Raw genomic sequence first — 18,648 nt, forward strand, 5'->3', positions numbered from 1 at the left:
GTGCAATCGGCAGATTAAACACAGCAAAGTGATTTCTCCCTATATGAAGCTATCGGATGGTTGTAATGATAGTGTAACATGGGCAGCGTGAGATCTGGGTACTGTATCTGTATCTGTATGGTAGCGTTGCTTGGGCTATTGCTTTTTTTAAAATTGATTTTGTTTTTATGTTGAGTTGACTATTTTTTGTATGGTGATGCCAAAGACAAATTTCCATCCTTTTGGAGGGACAATACAATTATATCATCTTATCTTAAATCTTAGATCCTCCCAGTGGTGACTCCACAGGCTCTGCATCAGCATCATTTAAAGCACATCTTGTGTTCTCTTAAAATGTGCTTTACAGCAGGAGGACTATAACTGAGATTTTATCAATCACAGCTAAAAATATTGGCATTCTCTAAACCTTCAACCCAATTACTGCATGCAGAAAATGTCAACTACAGTACAGTATGTGCTATTTACTCATTTGATCTTCTTCCTCGTTCCATGTAGCGGGAATTGGCTTGCAGCCTGAGACCTTGTGTGGGTGGTGTGGCTGCAGGTGTGATGTGTGTAAGTGTGTACGATGTGTGAAGGCTGTGTAGTGGCCTTGGTGGAGGGGCTGAGGAGGATTATAAGATTCTAAAGCTCTTCAGAGCCCACCATGAAACACCACCAGGAGCACACAGGTGGAAACTACCCCGCCATGTTTGTTAAAGCCAATACCCTCATTTCTCTCAAGAAACAGCTGGATGAGGTCTTCCAGTAAAGCAGTCAGAAAACCTTGGATCAACTAACTAATAACTAATAGCAGCTATATCACTCTGCAACTCACAACTGGCAGCCCACTGAGGCTCAGCAGGTGTGAGCCTGGTCAGTACCTGGATGGGAGCTATGGTTGCTGCTGGAAGAGGTGTTAGTGGGGCCAGTAGGGGGCGCTCACCCTGCAGTCTGTGTGGGTCCTAATGCCCCACTGTAGTGACGGGGACACTACACTGTAAAAAGGCACCGTCCTTCGGATGAGACGTAAAACCGAGGTCCTGACTCTCTGTGGTCATTAAAAATCCCGGGGCGTTTCTCGAAGAGTAGGGGTGTAACCCCGGTGTCCTGGGCACATTTCCCATTGGCCCTTACCAATCATGGCCTCCTAATAATCCCCATCTCTGAACTGGCTTCATCACTCTGCTCTCCTCCCCACTGAGAGCTGGTGTGTGGGGAGTGCACTGGTGCATTATGGCTGCCGGTGTGTCATCCAGGTGGGGCTGCACACTGCTGGTGGTGGAGGGGATCCCCATTACCTGTAAAGCGCTTTGAGTGGAGTGTCCTGTGTAATAATAATTCCTCACACTTCCACAACACTTTTCTGGACACTCCACTCAAAGCGCTTTACAGGTAATGGGGATCCCCTCCACCCCCAGCAGTGTGCAGCCCCACCTAAGTGGAAGGATTACTATTATAACTTCCAAGAGGGCTGACGTCCTCCTCTAGTTTGTAACTATTCTTATTTACAGAGGGGAAAGCGCTATTGCCCTGCAATAATTATCACCTGTGATGTGGAAACGAGGCTTGCTCCTCAAAAATGTACTGAGTGTGTATTTCTTGAGTGCAAAGGTCACACAAGACCTGCGCTGTGGCCCGGGCGGAGCGGGGGTACCTGTGGCGTTCAGGCAGGACACTCGGTCGGGGGCGAGCAGCTTCCCCGGCTCGCAGAAGCACTCTATCTGGAAAGAGCTGCTCTCCTGCCGGCACTCTCCCGACTCGCAGTGACTGCAGTTCAGACTCATGGAGATCAACACCTCCCCATGGCTCTCCATGACTGCGCACAGGGACGGGGGGACGGGGGGACAGGAGATGGGGACAGGGCGGAAGGAGACAGGGGACAGAGCAGCAGGGGACAGGGGGACAGGGGACAGGGAGATGGGGACAGGGCGGCAGGGGACAGGGGGACAGGGGACAGGGAGATGGGGGGGCAGGGGACAGGGGACAGGGACAGGGCGGCAGGGGACAGGGGGACAGGACAGGGGGACAGGGAGACAGGGTCAGGGGGACGGGAGATGGGGAGCAGGGGACAGGGAGACGGGGTCAGGGGGACGGGAGATGGGGGGCAGGGGGCAGGGAGACAGGGGGACAGGGAGAGAGAGGCGGTTATCAAGCTCGCTCTGACTGGAGTGCCCACCCTGGAGGATCTCTGTGTTTCAGCCAGGTGAACTTCCAGCCCAGGACACTGTCCGCTGCCCAGCGGCTCCACTCAGAGACAGTCTGACCCGGGCCTGGCCACCACTCGCATTAGCCACAGATGAGGGGCTGAAGGAGAAACCTCGTCTCTCTTAGACATATTTTAGCTTGGGTAAGCAGTGGTGCTCTGAGCTGAGAGCCCCATTCCCAAACCTTCAGCATCAGCACAATGCGCATGCCGCTGTTACGCTCACAATACACAGGCGTTGACAGGTGGCTCCTGGTCCTCGTGTCCTACCTTTCAAAGGCATGAGGTAGGCTTTGCCCTCAGGGCTGATGAAGGAGACCCCATCCCCCCCGTCCTCTGTGGGATCATCGTCCTGTGAGGTGCTGCCACCTGTGGGCGGGGAGGGGTATGACAAGAAACGAGCAAGTAGCTTACTGACGTGGCACCTTACAGGGTGATGTTTCAAAAACTGACTTCAACAGGCATCTGCACAGGCGTTTCTCAGGAGGCTGAACCAGGAATTACAAGCTGGTGTACTGGAACCTCAGGGCACGAGGCACAGTGTGTGAAAGAAAACGCCCAACAGGCTGCAGTCTGTATTGTGATGGCAGACAGAACGGCTCACCCAGAGCGACTGCTGAAGAAACTACAGTGGGAAAGCAAGCTCAGTCAGTGAAAAAACACCCCTCATACTGCAGTAACGAGAAAGACACACGCTCAGGCTCAGCAGGAAAGAAGTGAGTCTGTGACAGCTTAGTGTGCAGCCGTGAGAGACAGACAGTTCAGTGTGTGTAGCTGTGTGAGAGAGTGAGTGTGTGACAGTTCAGTGTGTAGCTGTGTGAGAGTGAGTGTGTGACAGTTCAGTGTGTAGCTGTGTGATAGTGAGTGTGTGACAGTTCAGTGTGTAGCTGTGTGAGAGAGTGAGTGTGTGACAGTTCAGTGTGTAGCTGTGTGAGAGAGTTTATTGTGTGACAGTTCAGTGTGTAGCTGTGTGAGAGAGTGAGTGTGTGACAGTTCAGTGTGTAGCTGTGTGAGAGAGTGAGTGTGTGACAGTTCAGTGTGTAGCTGTGTGAGAGAGTGAGTGTGTGACAGTTCAGTGTGTAGCTGTGTGATAGTGAGTGTGTGACAGTTCAGTGTGTAGCTGTGTGAGAGAGTGAGTGTGAGACAGTTCAGTGTGTGTAGCTGTGTGAGAGAGTGAGTGTGTGACAGTTCAGTGTGTGTAGCTGTGTGAGAGAGTGAGTCTGTGCAGTTCAGTGTGTAGCTGTGAGAGAGTGTGTGACAGTTCAGTGTGTAGCTGTGTGAGAGAGTGAGTGTGTGACAGTTCAGTTTGTAGCTGTGTGAGAGAGTGAGTGTGTGACAGTTCAGTGTGTAGCTGTGTGAGAGTGAGTGTGTGACAATTCAGTGTGTAGCTGTGTGAGAGTGAGTGTGTGACAGTTCAGTGTGTAGCTGTGTGAGAGAGTGAGTGTGTGACAGTTCAGTGTGTAGCTGTGTGAGAGAGTGAGTGTGTGACAGTTCAGTGTGTAGCTGTGTGAGAGTGAGTGTGTGACAGTTCAGTGTGTAGCTGTGTGAGAGAGTGAGTGTGTGACAGTTCAGTTTGTAGCTGTGTGAGAGAGTGAGTGTGTGACAGTTCAGTGTGTAGCTGTGTGAGAGTGAGTGTGTGACAATTCAGTGTGTAGCTGTGTGAGAGTGAGTGTGTGACAGTTCAGTGTGTAGCTGTGTGAGAGAGTGAGTGTGTGACAGTTCAGTGTGTAGCTGTGTGAGAGAGTGAGTGTGTGACAGTTCAGTGTGTAGCTGTGTGAGAGAGTGAGTGTGTGACAGTTCAGTTTGTAGCTGTGTGAGAGAGTGAGTGTGTGACAGTTCAGTGTGTAGCTGTGTGAGAGAGTGAGTCTGTGCAGTTCAGTGTGTAGCTGTGTGAGAGTGAGTGTGTGACAGTTCAGTGTGTGTAGCTGTGTGAGAGAGTGAGTGTGTGACAGTTCAGTGTGTGTAGCTGTGTGAGAGAGTGAGTGTGTGACAGTTCAGTTTGTAGCTGTGTGAGAGAGTGAGTGTGTGACAGTTCAGTGTGTAGCTGTGTGAGAGAGTGAGTCTGTGCAGTTCAGTGTGTAGCTGTGTGAGAGAGTTTATTGTGTGACAGTTCAGTGTGTAGCTGTGTGAGAGAGTGAGTGTGTGACAGTTCAGTGTGTAGCTGTGTGAGAGAGTGAGTGTGTGACAGTTCAGTGTGTAGCTGTGTGAGAGAGTGAGTGTGTGACAGTTCAGTGTGTAGCTGTGTGATAGTGAGTGTGTGACAGTTCAGTGTGTAGCTGTGTGAGAGAGTGAGTGTGAGACAGTTCAGTGTGTGTAGCTGTGTGAGAGAGTGAGTGTGTGACAGTTCAGTGTGTGTAGCTGTGTGAGAGAGTGAGTCTGTGCAGTTCAGTGTGTAGCTGTGAGAGAGTGTGTGACAGTTCAGTGTGTAGCTGTGTGAGAGAGTGAGTGTGTGACAGTTCAGTTTGTAGCTGTGTGAGAGAGTGAGTGTGTGACAGTTCAGTGTGTAGCTGTGTGAGAGTGAGTGTGTGACAATTCAGTGTGTAGCTGTGTGAGAGTGAGTGTGTGACAGTTCAGTGTGTAGCTGTGTGAGAGAGTGAGTGTGTGACAGTTCAGTGTGTAGCTGTGTGAGAGAGTGAGTGTGTGACAGTTCAGTGTGTAGCTGTGTGAGAGTGAGTGTGTGACAGTTCAGTGTGTAGCTGTGTGAGAGAGTGAGTGTGTGACAGTTCAGTTTGTAGCTGTGTGAGAGAGTGAGTGTGTGACAGTTCAGTGTGTAGCTGTGTGAGAGTGAGTGTGTGACAATTCAGTGTGTAGCTGTGTGAGAGTGAGTGTGTGACAGTTCAGTGTGTAGCTGTGTGAGAGAGTGAGTGTGTGACAGTTCAGTGTGTAGCTGTGTGAGAGAGTGAGTGTGTGACAGTTCAGTGTGTAGCTGTGTGAGAGAGTGAGTGTGTGACAGTTCAGTTTGTAGCTGTGTGAGAGAGTGAGTGTGTGACAGTTCAGTGTGTAGCTGTGTGAGAGAGTGAGTCTGTGCAGTTCAGTGTGTAGCTGTGTGAGAGTGAGTGTGTGACAGTTCAGTGTGTGTAGCTGTGTGAGAGAGTGAGTGTGTGACAGTTCAGTGTGTGTAGCTGTGTGAGAGAGTGAGTCTGTGCAGTTCAGTGTGTAGCTGTGAGAGAGTGTGTGACAGTTCAGTGTGTAGCTGTGTGAGAGAGTGAGTGTGTGACAGTTCAGTGTGTAGCTGTGTGAGAGAGTTTAATGTGTGTTAATGTTCAGTGTGTAGCTGTGTGAGAGAGTTTATTGTGTGACAGTTCAGTGTGTAGCTGTGTGAGAGAGTGAGTGTGTGACAGTTCAGTGTGTAGCTGTGTGAGAGAGTTTAATGTGTGTTAGTGTTCAGTGTGTGTTTAATGTCTAACACAGTGTGGGGCTCAGAGGGGTGTCCTCTGGCTGGCAGGCTGTGCTCCTCGGACTTACCGATATACCCTCCTCCTCCCCCTCCTGCGGAGCAGGCCCCTCCACCGCCCCCAAATCCCCCTCGGGTCTTCCAGCCGGGGAGAGACTGGGGGCACGGCTGACCCCCCAGGGCCCCCAGCACCAGGGACTGTCCTGCCCAGGGCACTGGAGAAGTGTCATTCCAGCCACCACCACCCCCTGCCACACACAGCACGAGAGATGACATCAGATCAGGGTCCCCCACAGCACCCCAAAACACACATCACACAGCACGAGAGATGACATCAGAACAGCGACCCCCACAGCACCCCAAAACACACATCACACAGCACGAGAGATGACATCACAACAGGGTCCCCCACAGCACCCCAAAACACACATCACACAGCACGAGAGATGACATCAGATCAGGGTCCCCCACAGCACCCCAAAACACACATCACACAGCACGAGAGATGACATCAGATCAGGGTCTGGTCTGGAATCGCCCTGGGACGTTACCTGCAGCGCCCGAGCGGCCGTTCTGCCCCGGGACAGAGGGGTCGGTCTCGAGAAGCTCCTCCTCCTCCTCGTCCTTCGATTGGCCGCTGCTGTAGCCCCGCCCCCCGGCCCCGGCCGCGATCAGCAGGGGCACCGGGACCCCTCCCACCACCTGGAAGCACAGCACAGGCCTGACCACACCGCTGCTGGGCCACACACAGCCAGTCACACACGCCGGCTCTACGCGCCTGGGGCCAGGGCTCTGGGCTCGGATCTGGGGATTGCGGGTTTGAGTTCCATGACAGACACTGCTGCTGTACCCCTGAGCCAGCACTTGACCTGAACTGTTCTGATAAAATACCCAGCTATAAATATATGTTGCTTTGGATAAAAGTGTCAGCCAAACGTTATTAGGATTATCAGGGAGTATTCAACATACATGTAGTTCCAGGACATGAGGTTAGTACCCCTGCTCTAACTGCAGGTCTGGTGGAGTTTTTAATGGGTGGGACTGTAATGAAGAGCTCAGTGTCTCATCAGCTGGAACAACAGCGCTGCTCCATGGCCCCTTTCTGGATTTCCCATTTCCCCTACTGGTCCACTGGCGTCATTCCCTGATTCTCCTGGGAATCCAGGCCCGGCTTGTGCTTGCGCTGGCAGTGACCAGTCTGCCAGACAGCTCTGGGGTGAGGGGTTAAGGACGGTTAAAAAGCTGCCAGTTACAAGACCAGAGCCCTGACCACTGCGACACTGCTAAGCCTGAATCTCACACTGCACACCGTATAAGAGTTTATCCTGATATATTTTTCACTAGGATCACTGCTTTCTCTATTGCATACCACAGTAAAATTTAATGAGGCACGGACGTCCATTTGCCTGCAAAGACCTATGCTGAAAAAAACAGCTTTAGCTCAAAGACTGTAAGATTGCCCTACTGTAAAAATGCACCACCAAACCAGATGTGTTTTTTACAGTCCTTATTCTGCTAGGACTATAGAACCAGTCCTGTTCCAGGGGTCTGAGCTGGGGTTGTGTTACCATGACACTCCCTGCCGATGATGTCACAAACAGCCCGCTCACACTTGCCTTGAACACGTAGGTGGCTCCGCCCCCGCCCCCGCCCCCTCCCGCCATCATCGTCCTGGTCTTGTTGTCCGTCAGGCTGCTCTCCCCCAGACACAGCTGGTTGAAGGCGGGGTCAGGCTGCAGGACAGGGGAACAGGGAGAGAGCGAGAGGGCCATGAGATCAGCAAGTACTGATTCTCTCAAATCTGCTAGCGGCCACGCCACACAGAGCATCCAGACAGAGCACTGTCTCATGTTTCATTAAACCAACAAGAACTTCAAATTGACTGGGTCCAGGAGAAACAGAGGGTCAAACTTGTGGGTGCCCAATCGATTCACTTGAACGGCCCCCTCTTGTCTTCACTGAACAAACGCACTTGAGAATCTGAGTGGCGATGGAGTTCCGTTGAGAGAGCTCCTGATCCCGCTGCGGCCCACCCTGTCAGCGTGCTTCATGGGGGGGAGGACAGTGAGTCACGAGACGCAAGCCCTTCCTGCAGATTCAGCTCAAAAATCCAATTTCACGCTGTATTACAGCAAGCCCGTCTGCTGCAGCCACAGATCTCTGGATTGGACTCCCGGGCTCCGGGTTCCACCACACAACGCCAGATGAATCCAATCCCGAGCCAGAGCGTCAGCGCCGGCGCACTGCAGCCCCAGGGCAGGGCCTGCTCCCAGCCTGCACCTGCTAGCATCCTGCTTCCTGTCTCCGTCCTCCGCCTGTCTGGAGCCCTGGGGGTCCAGGAGGTCCTCCAAAATCAGATTCCAGCTCCATGGTCACCCTGCAGGGAGGTATAGTGATAGAACGGCTTGCAGTGCTGGGCCCTGGTTCAATTCCTGGGGTGCAATTCCAGTCGAGGGGGTATCCTTGTTGCTTGCCGAGAGGCTGTGGCGCTCCCATGACACTGAATTGGATGGATGGATGGTTGGTTGGTTTGCTGGTTGTCCTTCGACCTCCACTCCTATCTGACCCCTCTGGCATCATGTGGGAGAGGAATATACAGTAAGAACTTCAAAGGCTGGATTTGGCCCAGGCCTGCGTGTGAGAGTGTAACCTGCCCAGTGCCAGCAGGGTGCCTGGAACACGACTGCGATGGGACCCGCTGTCGGGGTGACTGAGACACTTACGTTGGGGCAGGCGTCCTCTCCCTGCTGGCCCACCAGGATGTAGAGGAGCTCGTCCTTCTGGAGCAGGAATTCCGCAACGACATACACACCGTGTGACCTCTCGGTGACCTCTACACTGCGCCCCCCTGCTGCACCGTAACCTGTGATCCTGTGACATGGACAGACAGGATCAGAGACCCGTGGACACAGAGAGATGGAAATACAGACAGACAGGATCAGAGACACGTGGACACAGAGAGATGGAAATACAGACAGACAGGATCAGAGACACGTGGACACAGAGAGATGGAAATACAGACAGACAGGATCAGAGACCCGTGGACACAGAGAGATGGAAATACAGACAGACAGGATCAGAGACACGTGGACACAGAGAGATGGAAATACAGACAGACAGGATCAGAGACACGTGGACACAGAGAGATGGAAATACAGACAGACAGGATCAGAGACCCGTGGACACAGAGAGATGGAAATACAGACAGACAGGATCAGAGACACGTGGACACAGAGAGATGGAAATACAGACAGACAGGATCAGAGACCCGTGGACACAGAGAGATGGAAATACAGACAGACAGGATCAGACACCCGTGGACACAGAGAGATGGAAATACAGACAGACAGGATCAGAGACACGTGGACACAGAGAGATGGAAATACAGACAGACAGGATCAGAGACACGTGGACACAGAGAGATGGAAATACAGACAGACAGGATCAGAGACCCGTGGACACAGAGAGATGGAAATACAGACAGACAGGATCAGAGACACGTGGACACAGAGAGATGGAAATACAGACAGACAGGATCAGAGACCCGTGGACACAGAGAGATGGAAATACAGACAGACAGGATCAGACACCCGTGGACACAGAGAGATGGAAATACAGACAGACAGGATCAGAGACACGTGGACACAGTGTCTCTTTCTGCTTGAAATCTTCCGTCTCGCTCTCGGAAGATGGGGTGCACTTTACCTGGGCTCCCCTTGTGCTCATCCTGCCTGCGTTACCTGTAGTCGCCGGTCGCTGGGATCCTCCAGATCTGGACACCCCTCAGCGGCCCCTCCGTCACCACGGTGACATTGACCTTGCTGTGGCGGTAGGCGTTGCTGCACTGTGTGGGTGTGGGCCCTCGTGACCCTGTGGCCCCGCAGGTGCTGAATATCAGGTTCTCCACTGAAACTGCACATAAGAGAGAGGCAGAGTTTAGACTGGCACAGTGTTTATTGCGAGGAGATGGCAGATGAAGGCAAGATGGCAGCTCTGGCCAGAACTACATTTCCCAGAAGGCTGGTGGGGGGAATGTCCTGGCACAGTGTGTGTGTGATGAGCAGATGGCAGGTTCAGACAAGATGGCAGCTCTGGCCAAGTGCCCCCAGTCCTACACACTCCCAAAAAACATACGGTGCACATGTACCATCTTGGTCATGCAATGTGCATGAAGCTTACTGTGTGTGGTGTGTAAAAGAAAACTATATATACAGTATTTAAAGTGCGATCAACGGCTGTCTTCATACCAGTGCTCAGGGAGTAGTAGTGTCTAAGAGCAACGAGCTGTTAGAGGCAGAAGTCTCCACCCTCACTGGCTGGCCTAAAGCAGCTCCTTTCTCTGCCCTGACACCCTGCCCCGAAACTTTCTGAACCAGCATCCAAAACATTCATTTATTATTTCCTAATGGGAGAGGAGTGTGGAGATTCAAGCATCTTCTCGCACTGAGACTCAAACCAGTCATTTTCTGAACAGGCCTTCGTGACTCGCAGTGTCTGCTGTCATATTTCCTGTCAGGAGAGGAAGTGCACTCCTCATCTCCTCACGTTCCCGTTTCCTGTCAGGAGAGGAAGTGCACTCCTCATCTCCTCACGTTCCCGTTTCCTGTCAGGAGAGGAAGTGCACTCCTCATCTCCTCACATTTCTGTTTCCTGTCAGGAGAGGAAGTGCACTCCTCATCTCCTCACGTTCCCGTTTCCTGTCAGGAGAGGAAGTGGACTCCTCATCTCCTCACGTTCCCGTTTCCTGTCAGGAGAGGAAGTGGACTCCTCATCTCCTCACGTTCCCGTTTCCCGTCAGGAGAGGAAGTGGACTCCTCATCTCCTCATGTTCCCATTTCCCGTCAGGAGAGGAAGTGGACTCCTCATCTCCTCATGTTCCTGTTTCCCATCAGGAGAGGAAGTGGACTCCTCATCTCCTCACGTTCCCGTTTACTGTCAGGAGAGGAAGTGGACTCCTCATCTCCTCACGTTCCTGTTTCCCGTCAGGAGAGAAAGTGGACTCCTCATCTCCTCATGTTCCCGTTTCCTGTCAGAAGAGGAAGTGCACTCCTCATCTCCTCACATTTCTGTTTCCTGTCAGGAGAGGAAGTGCACTCCTCATCTCCTCACGTTCCCGTTTCCTGTCAGGAGAGGAAGTGGACTCCTCATCTCCTCACGTTCCCGTTTCCTGTCAGAAGAGGAAGTGCACTCCTCATCTCCTCACGTTCCCGTTTCCTGTCAGAAGAGGAAGTGCACTCCTCATCTCCTCACGTTCCCGTTTCCTGTCGGGAGAGGAAGTGCACTCCTCATCTCCTCACGTTCCCGTTTCCTGTCGGGAGAGGAAGTGCACTCCTCATCTCCTCACGTTCCCGTTTCCTGTCAGGAGAGGAAGTGCACTCCTCATCTCCTCACGTTCCCGTTTCCTGTCAGGAGAGGAAGTGCACTCCTCATCTCCTCACGTTCCCGTTTCCTGTCAGGAGAGGAAGTGCACTCCTCATCTCCTCACGTTCCCGTTTCCTGTCAGGAGAGGAAGTGCACTCCTCATCTCCTCACGTTCCCGTTTCCTGTCAGGAGAGGAAGTGCACTCCTCATCTCCTCACGTTCCCGTTTCCCGTCAGGAGAGGAAGTGGACTCCTCATCTCCTCATGTTCCTGTTTCCTGTCAGGAGAGGAAGTGGACTCCTCATCTCCTCACATTCCCGTTTCCTGTCAGGAGAGGAAGTGGACTCCTCATCTCCTCATGTTCCCATTTCCCGTCAGGAGAGGAAGTGGACTCCTCATCTCCTCATGTTCCTGTTTCCCATCAGGAGAGGAAGTGGACTCCTCATCTCCTCACGTTCCCGTTTACTGTCAGGAGAGGAAGTGGACTCCTCATCTCCTCACGTTCCTGTTTCCCGTCAGGAGAGAAAGTGGACTCCTCATCTCCTCATGTTCCCGTTTCCTGTCAGAAGAGGAAGTGCACTCCTCATCTCCTCACATTTCTGTTTCCTGTCAGGAGAGGAAGTGCACTCCTCATCTCCTCACGTTCCCGTTTCCTGTCAGGAGAGGAAGTGGACTCCTCATCTCCTCACGTTCCCGTTTCCTGTCAGAAGAGGAAGTGCACTCCTCATCTCCTCACGTTCCCGTTTCCTGTCAGAAGAGGAAGCGCACTCCTCATCTCCTCACGTTCCCGTTTCCTGTCGGGAGAGGAAGTGCACTCCTCATCTCCTCACGTTCCCGTTTCCTGTCAGGAGAGGAAGTGCACTCCTCATCTCCTCACGTTCCCGTTTCCTGTCAGGAGAGGAAGTGCACTCCTCATCTCCTCACGTTCCCGTTTCCTGTCAGGAGAGGAAGTGCACTCCTCATCTCCTCACGTTCCCGTTTCCTGTCAGGAGAGGAAGTGCACTCCTCATCTCCTCACGTTCCCGTTTCCTGTCAGGAGAGGAAGTGCACTCCTCATCTCCTCACGTTCCCGTTTCCTGTCAGGAGAGGAAGTGCACTCCTCATCTCCTCACGTTCCCGTTTCCCGTCAGGAGAGGAAGTGGACTCCTCATCTCCTCATGTTCCTGTTTCCTGTCAGGAGAGGAAGTGGACTCCTCATCTCCTCACATTCCCGTTTCCTGTCAGGAGAGGAAGTGGACTCCTCATCTCCTCATGTTCCTGTTTCCCGTCAGGAGAGGAAGTGGACTCCTCATCTCCTCACGTTCCCGTTTACTGTCAGGAGAGGAAGTGGACTCCTCATCTCCTCATGTTCCTGTTTCCCGTCAGGAGAGGAAGTGCACTCCTCATCTCCTCACGTTCCCGTTTACTGTCAGGAGAGGAAGTGGACTCCTCATCTCCTCATGTTCCCGTTTCCTGTCAGGAGAGGAAGTGCACTCCTCATCTCCTCACGTTCCCGTTTACTGTCAGGAGAGGAAGTGGACTCCTCATCTCCTCATGTTCCCGTTTCCTGTCAGGAGAGGAAGTGCACTCCTCATCTCCTCACGTTCCCGTTTCCTGTCAGGAGAGGAAGTGCACTCCTCATCTCCTCATGTTCCTGTTTCCTGTCAGGAGAGGAAGTGGACTCCTCATCTCCTCACGTTCCCGTTTCCTGTCAGGAGAGGAAGTGGACTCCTCATCTCCTCATGTTCCTGTTTCCCGTCAGGAGAGGAAGTGGACTCCTCATCTCCTCATGTTCCCGTTTCCCGTCAGGAGAGGAAGTGCACTCCTCATCTCCTCACGTTCCCGTTTACTGTCAGGAGAGGAAGTGCACTCCTCATCTCCTCACATTCCCGTTTCCTGTCAGGAGAGGAAGTGCACTCCTCATCTCCTCACATTCCCGTTTCCTGTCGGGAGAGGAAGTGCACTCCTCATGATCCTGTTTCCTGTTGGCAGGGGGTTGACTCATTTTTCTCCTCTTCTTCCTCTTCCTTCTCATGCTCTCCCTTCATCTCCTGGTTCGTCCTCCTCTTCCATCACTCTGTCATCCTTGCAGTAACTGTCATCACTCTTATTAAAATGTAATCGAACTCTCACAGCAGGTCTCCGATAACACCCAAGCAACACAAACTCTGCCTCCCAGAGCTACAGCAATAACTATACATGAAACAAATGGAGTTTTTAATGAAAGTTCGGGAGGAATGAAAGCAGCCGAGCTCATTCGACACAGCTGCTGCAATTCTCACTAATCCTGACGTAAGCAACCGGTCTCCATATATATCAAACGTCACCCTCTCCTCTTCCTCGTTCGTTTTCCTCATCCCTCCTCCACCCCCTCTCCACCTTTGCAGCTACCCCAGTGGTCGCATGGGGGTCCTATCCTCCCCGTCCAACAGCCGGGAGGTTGGCCCTCAGCCCAGCGGGTTACGCCAAATCTCCACATCCCAATAAACTCTAATTTCTCCCAAGCTTTCAGCTGCCGTCATTCCTCGTGAAAGTCATTTACAATTCAAGAGGTTCTTGCAAAAATATATGACCTGCTATCAGCTGTGCACAAAAGCAGCCCATAGAAGAGTCTATACCTCCAGCTGTGTGGCCAGCATGCTGTTGAGTAAGTGACTTCCAGTACAGTGGACTGGAGCCCTCAGCTTGCTAGAGGACAGGGCAAGTAAGACACTGGGACCAAGGCTCCATGAGGACAATGGACATCTATTCCCCAGTGAAGCTGGATGAGTAATGAATTTTCAATTTGATTCTAGAAAGTTATTCTTAACTGAGGAACAAAAAAACGAATGAGCTGTTTGCATAATTTAAACATAAGAATGGTAACAAGCCCAAATTCTTATAAACGCCTGCTTGGTAGTTAGTAGTTAATTGATCCTAGGATCTCATGCAGTTGTTTCTTTAAGGAATCCGGGGTATAGGCTTCAACAACATGGCTGCACAGTTGGTCCCTGCTCCTACAGCTCTTTGTGTAAAGAATTGCGTCTCTGTGTGAAATACACTTTCACACAGTTTTCACCTGTGCTCTGGTTTGTGTTTCAGTGTTGCTTCCGAAAAAAAGTGTTATTTTGTTTATATATTAGAGCTGTTCCAATTAACACATCAGCCAGACCCTGTAATCAACACATGTCATGATCAGCAATGGAATTTGTTGCAGTTTAATCAGGCAGACGTCAAACGAACACGAGGGAAATTGTGTTGATCGTCACAGACTGCTGCATCCTGCATTTCGAGAGAAGAAAGAGTGTGCAGCAGGCACAGCTGAACAGAAATCTGAACATAAAGCTCTTGGGCTCAAAATAAATGATATTTTCCAAAAGGTTTTCTATTGGCGCGCAGCTGACATTTACTAATAAAGCTTTAGCTGTCTGCAAAGTTCTTGTTCAAGTAGGAGAGGCTCAGTGTCTGCTGGCAGGACAAATAAGAGAAAAAAATGTTTCGTTTCACCAGCATATTGGCTTATTAAATGTGAATTGATCTGCTTTAAACTGCTTTAGCCTTGTGATAAAATAACAGTGACATTTTTTCTCCAGTTGTTTATTTAACTAGATGGGATTCTCAGATCAATGTTCTTCTCTCGGAGGGCCAGTGTGTCTGTGTGTTACCATTGCAGTTCAGCTCTTAATGAGCTCAATCAACTCATTTTTGACCAAGGTCACACCAATTAGGCAACTTTTCCAGCTTTCCAGATGTTCCTTTTTGTACAGACCTAGAAAACTTGCAGACACCCTGACCCTGCAGGACTGGACACTCTGCAGACACACTGACCCTCCAGGACTGGACACCCTGCAGACACACTGACCCTCCAGGACTGGAGACTCTGCAGACACACTGACCCTCCAGGACCAGGACTGGACACCCTGCAGACACACTGACCCTCCAGGACTGGACACTCTGCAGACACACTGACCCTGCAGGACTGGACACTCTGCAGACACACTGACCCTGCAGGACTGGACACTTGCAGACACACTGACCCTGCAGGACCAGGACTGGACAGCCTGCAGACACACTGACCCTCCAGGACCAGGACTGGACACCCTGCAGACACACTGACCCCCCAGGACTGGACACCCTGCAGACACACTGACCCTCCAGGACTGGACACCCTGCAGACACACTGACCCTCCAGGACCAGGACTGGACACCCTGCAGACACACTGACCCCCCAGGACTGGACACCCTGCAGACACACTGACCCTCCAGGACCAGGACTGGACACCCTGCAGACACACTGACCCTGCAGGACTGGACACCCTGCAGACACAGTGACCCTCCAGGACCAGGACTGGACACCCTGCAGACACACTGACCCTCCAGGACTGGACACCCTGCAGACACACTGACCCTCCAGGACCAGGACTGGACACCCTGCAGACACACTGACCCTGCAGGACTGGACACCCTGCAGACACAGTGACCCTCCAGGACCAGGACTGGACACCCTGCAACACACTGACCCCCAGGACTGGACACCCTGCAGACACACTGACCCCCAGGACTGGACACCCTGTAGACACAGTGACCCCCAGGACTGGACACCCTGTAGACACGCTGACCCTCCAGGACTGGACACCCTGTTCTGGTTACTAAATGTTAAGAGGCGCTGAATGGCCTCCTTTCATTTGTAACCTGTGTTGAGAGGGTCTCTGTGAACCTTCTACACACTGCAGAAGATGCAATATTTTATAAGGTGGACATTTAGAACTGGTTCTAAAAGGGCTACTATGCAATTCTATACTGCTATATAGGAATGCGCAATACGAACCTAAGTAACCAATTGCATTCACAGGAGTTATCTTTAACAAATAGGGAGGTAGGAAGATGTGTGTGATGTTGGAACACTGCCAATCTTGTAAGCACAGGGAAGCATGATGGAAAACAGAACAATATTTAAGGATTGTTCTATTTTAATTACTTTGAGAAAAATACACTTAGCATCTTCTATGCACATGAAATAAAAACGTCTTTTAACTTCTGAGATGGACTCCCGACTATCTTTTAAAAAATTTCTCCAACACATGTCTCGTAGTCTAACGTAGGAGTGAGAGTGTAGCTACTGAATGAGGGCTCCAGCATGGTGATTCAGCAGGAGGTAAAAGAGTGTTTCTGAAGGAACTGGCGATTTCATCCTCTGGTTGGACTGTTTGGGTTTTCATTATATTCATTTATTACATTTGTGCTGTAATTTGACCAGTTCTGTAAACTGGGAGATACTTCAGGATCTGAGCCAGGCAGCGCTGGTTTAAGGGGGTGTGCAGCTAAAAACACAGAGGGTAAAGCAGCACTCTAAAGCCACAGGGCTGAGGCATGTTGGCACACTGCGACATGACAGCTGTACCCGGGTTCCCGGCTGGGATCTTACCAGGGTCAGACACAGGCTCTTCTGGTGGATCGATCACCGCGTGCTCATTGGTCACTTCTGGAGGCACCGTGGCGACCGTCACCGGGGTGACCTGGGGTGGAAGGTCCCCATTGGCTAAGAGAGGGCAAGGAGAAAGATACAAAAAAGTAAGAAGTAGCAGGGCTTGCCAGAGGTTTCCTCTGGGGCGTGGGTGTCACACACTCTACCCCCTGTAACAACCAGAAGAGAAGATGACTTTGGGATTTTTATTTGCTGTGACTATAACTGCAATGCATTTTAAATCCCTGTGATTTAATCTACCATCTGCAAAGCTATCGTGCTGTGGCGAAGTCCTACTCTGCACACTGCACAGCTTAATAGGAAGAGAATTCTGAAAAGGACAAAGAGACATGGATGCATTTGGAAACCGCAGGTATGGAACTGAATCTGAAGCAAGTTTAACGTACAGGCGATAGTGTGGAAATCTGGAGTAATTGCATTTTAATCGCAGAGTAATTAGGGGGCAGAATGTGAAGTGTTGCCTGTTTTTCTGTAGCATCAGCAAATCACGCAGTGCCCTGCCTGAAAGGAGACAGTCCACCGAGCTGCCAGGCTGCTGATAAACACCATTAACGCTGAAGATGCAAATTCGCATTGATTGCAAACAGAACATTAATCAGCGCGTGCCGGTGAGCTCCAGCTGTGGGTACAGATGTCTGAGTGCTGAGAGCATCGTGTCTGCTGCCACCTCTCCTGCACAAACCTGCACCTGAGCAGACAGTCCTTTACAACGGAACAAGTAATAGCTTTATTCCCTGCTGAAAAGAGAAGAAAGACAACACAACGTTTCGGCTGTGGAGCCTTCTTCGGGTGTGTCACCTGAAGAAGGCTCCACAGATGAAACGTTGTGTTGCCTTTCTTCTCTTTTCAGCAGGGAATAAACCTTTGCTTGTTCCTTCGCAGTCGATGCATGCTGACGCAGCTCCCCACCTGTCCTTTTACAACTGTTACATTCCTGCGGGAAGAGAGGTGCCCCTCACTAGCCTCTGCATGCTGGAACTATGTGACTGCAGAGCAACTCTTTTCAAGGCAGAAAGACACACACTATGGCATTTCAACACACATTTCCATGTGGATTTGATGGCAGAACTCAGGAATGTAAAAGTGAGCTAGAAGGTGACCTGGGAGTCGGAATTTCTCCTCTGTAATGGCAGACCTCAGGGGAAAGCTAGGCTGGAGTTACAGGTTTGCACCAGCTCCTGGCATTGGGTATGTTCTGCTTCTAACCTTCTAAACCGTTTCAGTACTGAGTTGCAGACTGTGCCTCTCTCTGTGGGCAGAGTCACTGACTGTACCTCTCTGTGGGCAGAGTCACAGACTAGCTCTTTCTGTGGGCAGAGTCACTGACTGTACCTCTCTGTGGGCAGTCACTAACTGTACTGCTGTCTGTGGGCAGAGTCACAGACTGTACTGCTCTCTGTGGGCAGAGTCACAGGCTGTACCTCTCTGTGGGCAGAGTCACAGGCTGTACCTCTCTGTGGGCAGAGTCACTGACTGTACCTCTCTCTGTGGGCAGAGTCACTGACTGTACCTCTCTCTGTGGGCAGTCACTGACTGTACCTCTCTCTGTGGGCAGAGTCACTGACTGTACCTCTCTGTGGGCAGTCACTAACTGTACTGCTGTCTGTGGGCAGAGTCACAGACTGTACTGCTCTCTGTGGGCAGAGTCACAGGCTGTACCTCTCTGTGGGCAGAGTCACTGACTGTACCTCTCTCTGTGGGGTGGAGTCACATACAATATCAGTGGAATCTGAGAGTGTCATGGGAATCTGAGAAGATGTCAGTAGAATCAGAGACAGTGTGAATGCGAATCAGAGACAGATGCAGTAGACTCAGTACCGTCTGGGGTATGTTTTTCAGTACAACTGTTGTCTGGCCTCTGATGATGTTGGTCATCACTGTGCTCTATATTTTTGGGAGCCAATGCAATAAATTGTTCAGGAGCATCATTGCCATCTATTGTCTGCAGAAAAAACAGACAGACCGGCTCTTTCAAGCTCTGAAAGGAAATTGAGAGTGCTCAGGGGAGAGATCTGCAGCTAAATTCCCCTGGTGCTCATTTTGGGCTGTAAAACAAGCGATGTGAGTGGGTTAAAGTCAGCAGGGCCTCTAATGATATTCACTGACGTGAGTCTCTGGGCAGCACTACAGTGGAGCTGCAGTATATCTTACAGTATATCTTGCTGTAATTGTCAGTTCCTCAACAGGGGAGAAAACTCATCTTCCCCATCTATGGAGCTCTTATGTGGAGCAGCGGGGCTCTTCTGCACCTGCAGGGCCTCTTCTG

The 18,648-nt window shown here is 51.3% G+C and overlaps 1 protein-coding gene across 1 annotated transcript in view; it reads right to left on the reverse strand.

Moving 5' to 3' along the window:
- The window catches only part of alk (ALK receptor tyrosine kinase), a 261,813-nt gene that overhangs the window by 16,374 nt on the left and 226,791 nt on the right, over positions 1–18,648 (reverse strand). Inside the window, exons 11-18 of the mRNA XM_088908651.1 lie at positions 16,299–16,436; positions 9,320–9,491; positions 8,303–8,450; positions 7,196–7,312; positions 6,131–6,281; positions 5,651–5,827; positions 2,456–2,554; positions 1,637–1,798 (exon numbers count right to left, since the gene is read on the reverse strand). Of these exons, the coding sequence (XP_088764777.1) occupies positions 1,637–1,798; positions 2,456–2,554; positions 5,651–5,827; positions 6,131–6,281; positions 7,196–7,312; positions 8,303–8,450; positions 9,320–9,491; positions 16,299–16,436 (1,164 nt within the window). The remainder of the gene's footprint in view (positions 1–1,636; positions 1,799–2,455; positions 2,555–5,650; positions 5,828–6,130; positions 6,282–7,195; positions 7,313–8,302; positions 8,451–9,319; positions 9,492–16,298; positions 16,437–18,648) is intronic.

Source organism: Atractosteus spatula, chromosome 2, assembly GCF_055471065.1.
Source record: "Atractosteus spatula isolate fAtrSpa1 chromosome 2, fAtrSpa1.hap1, whole genome shotgun sequence".
In the NCBI taxonomy this organism is placed as follows: domain Eukaryota; kingdom Metazoa; phylum Chordata; class Actinopteri; order Semionotiformes; family Lepisosteidae; genus Atractosteus; species Atractosteus spatula.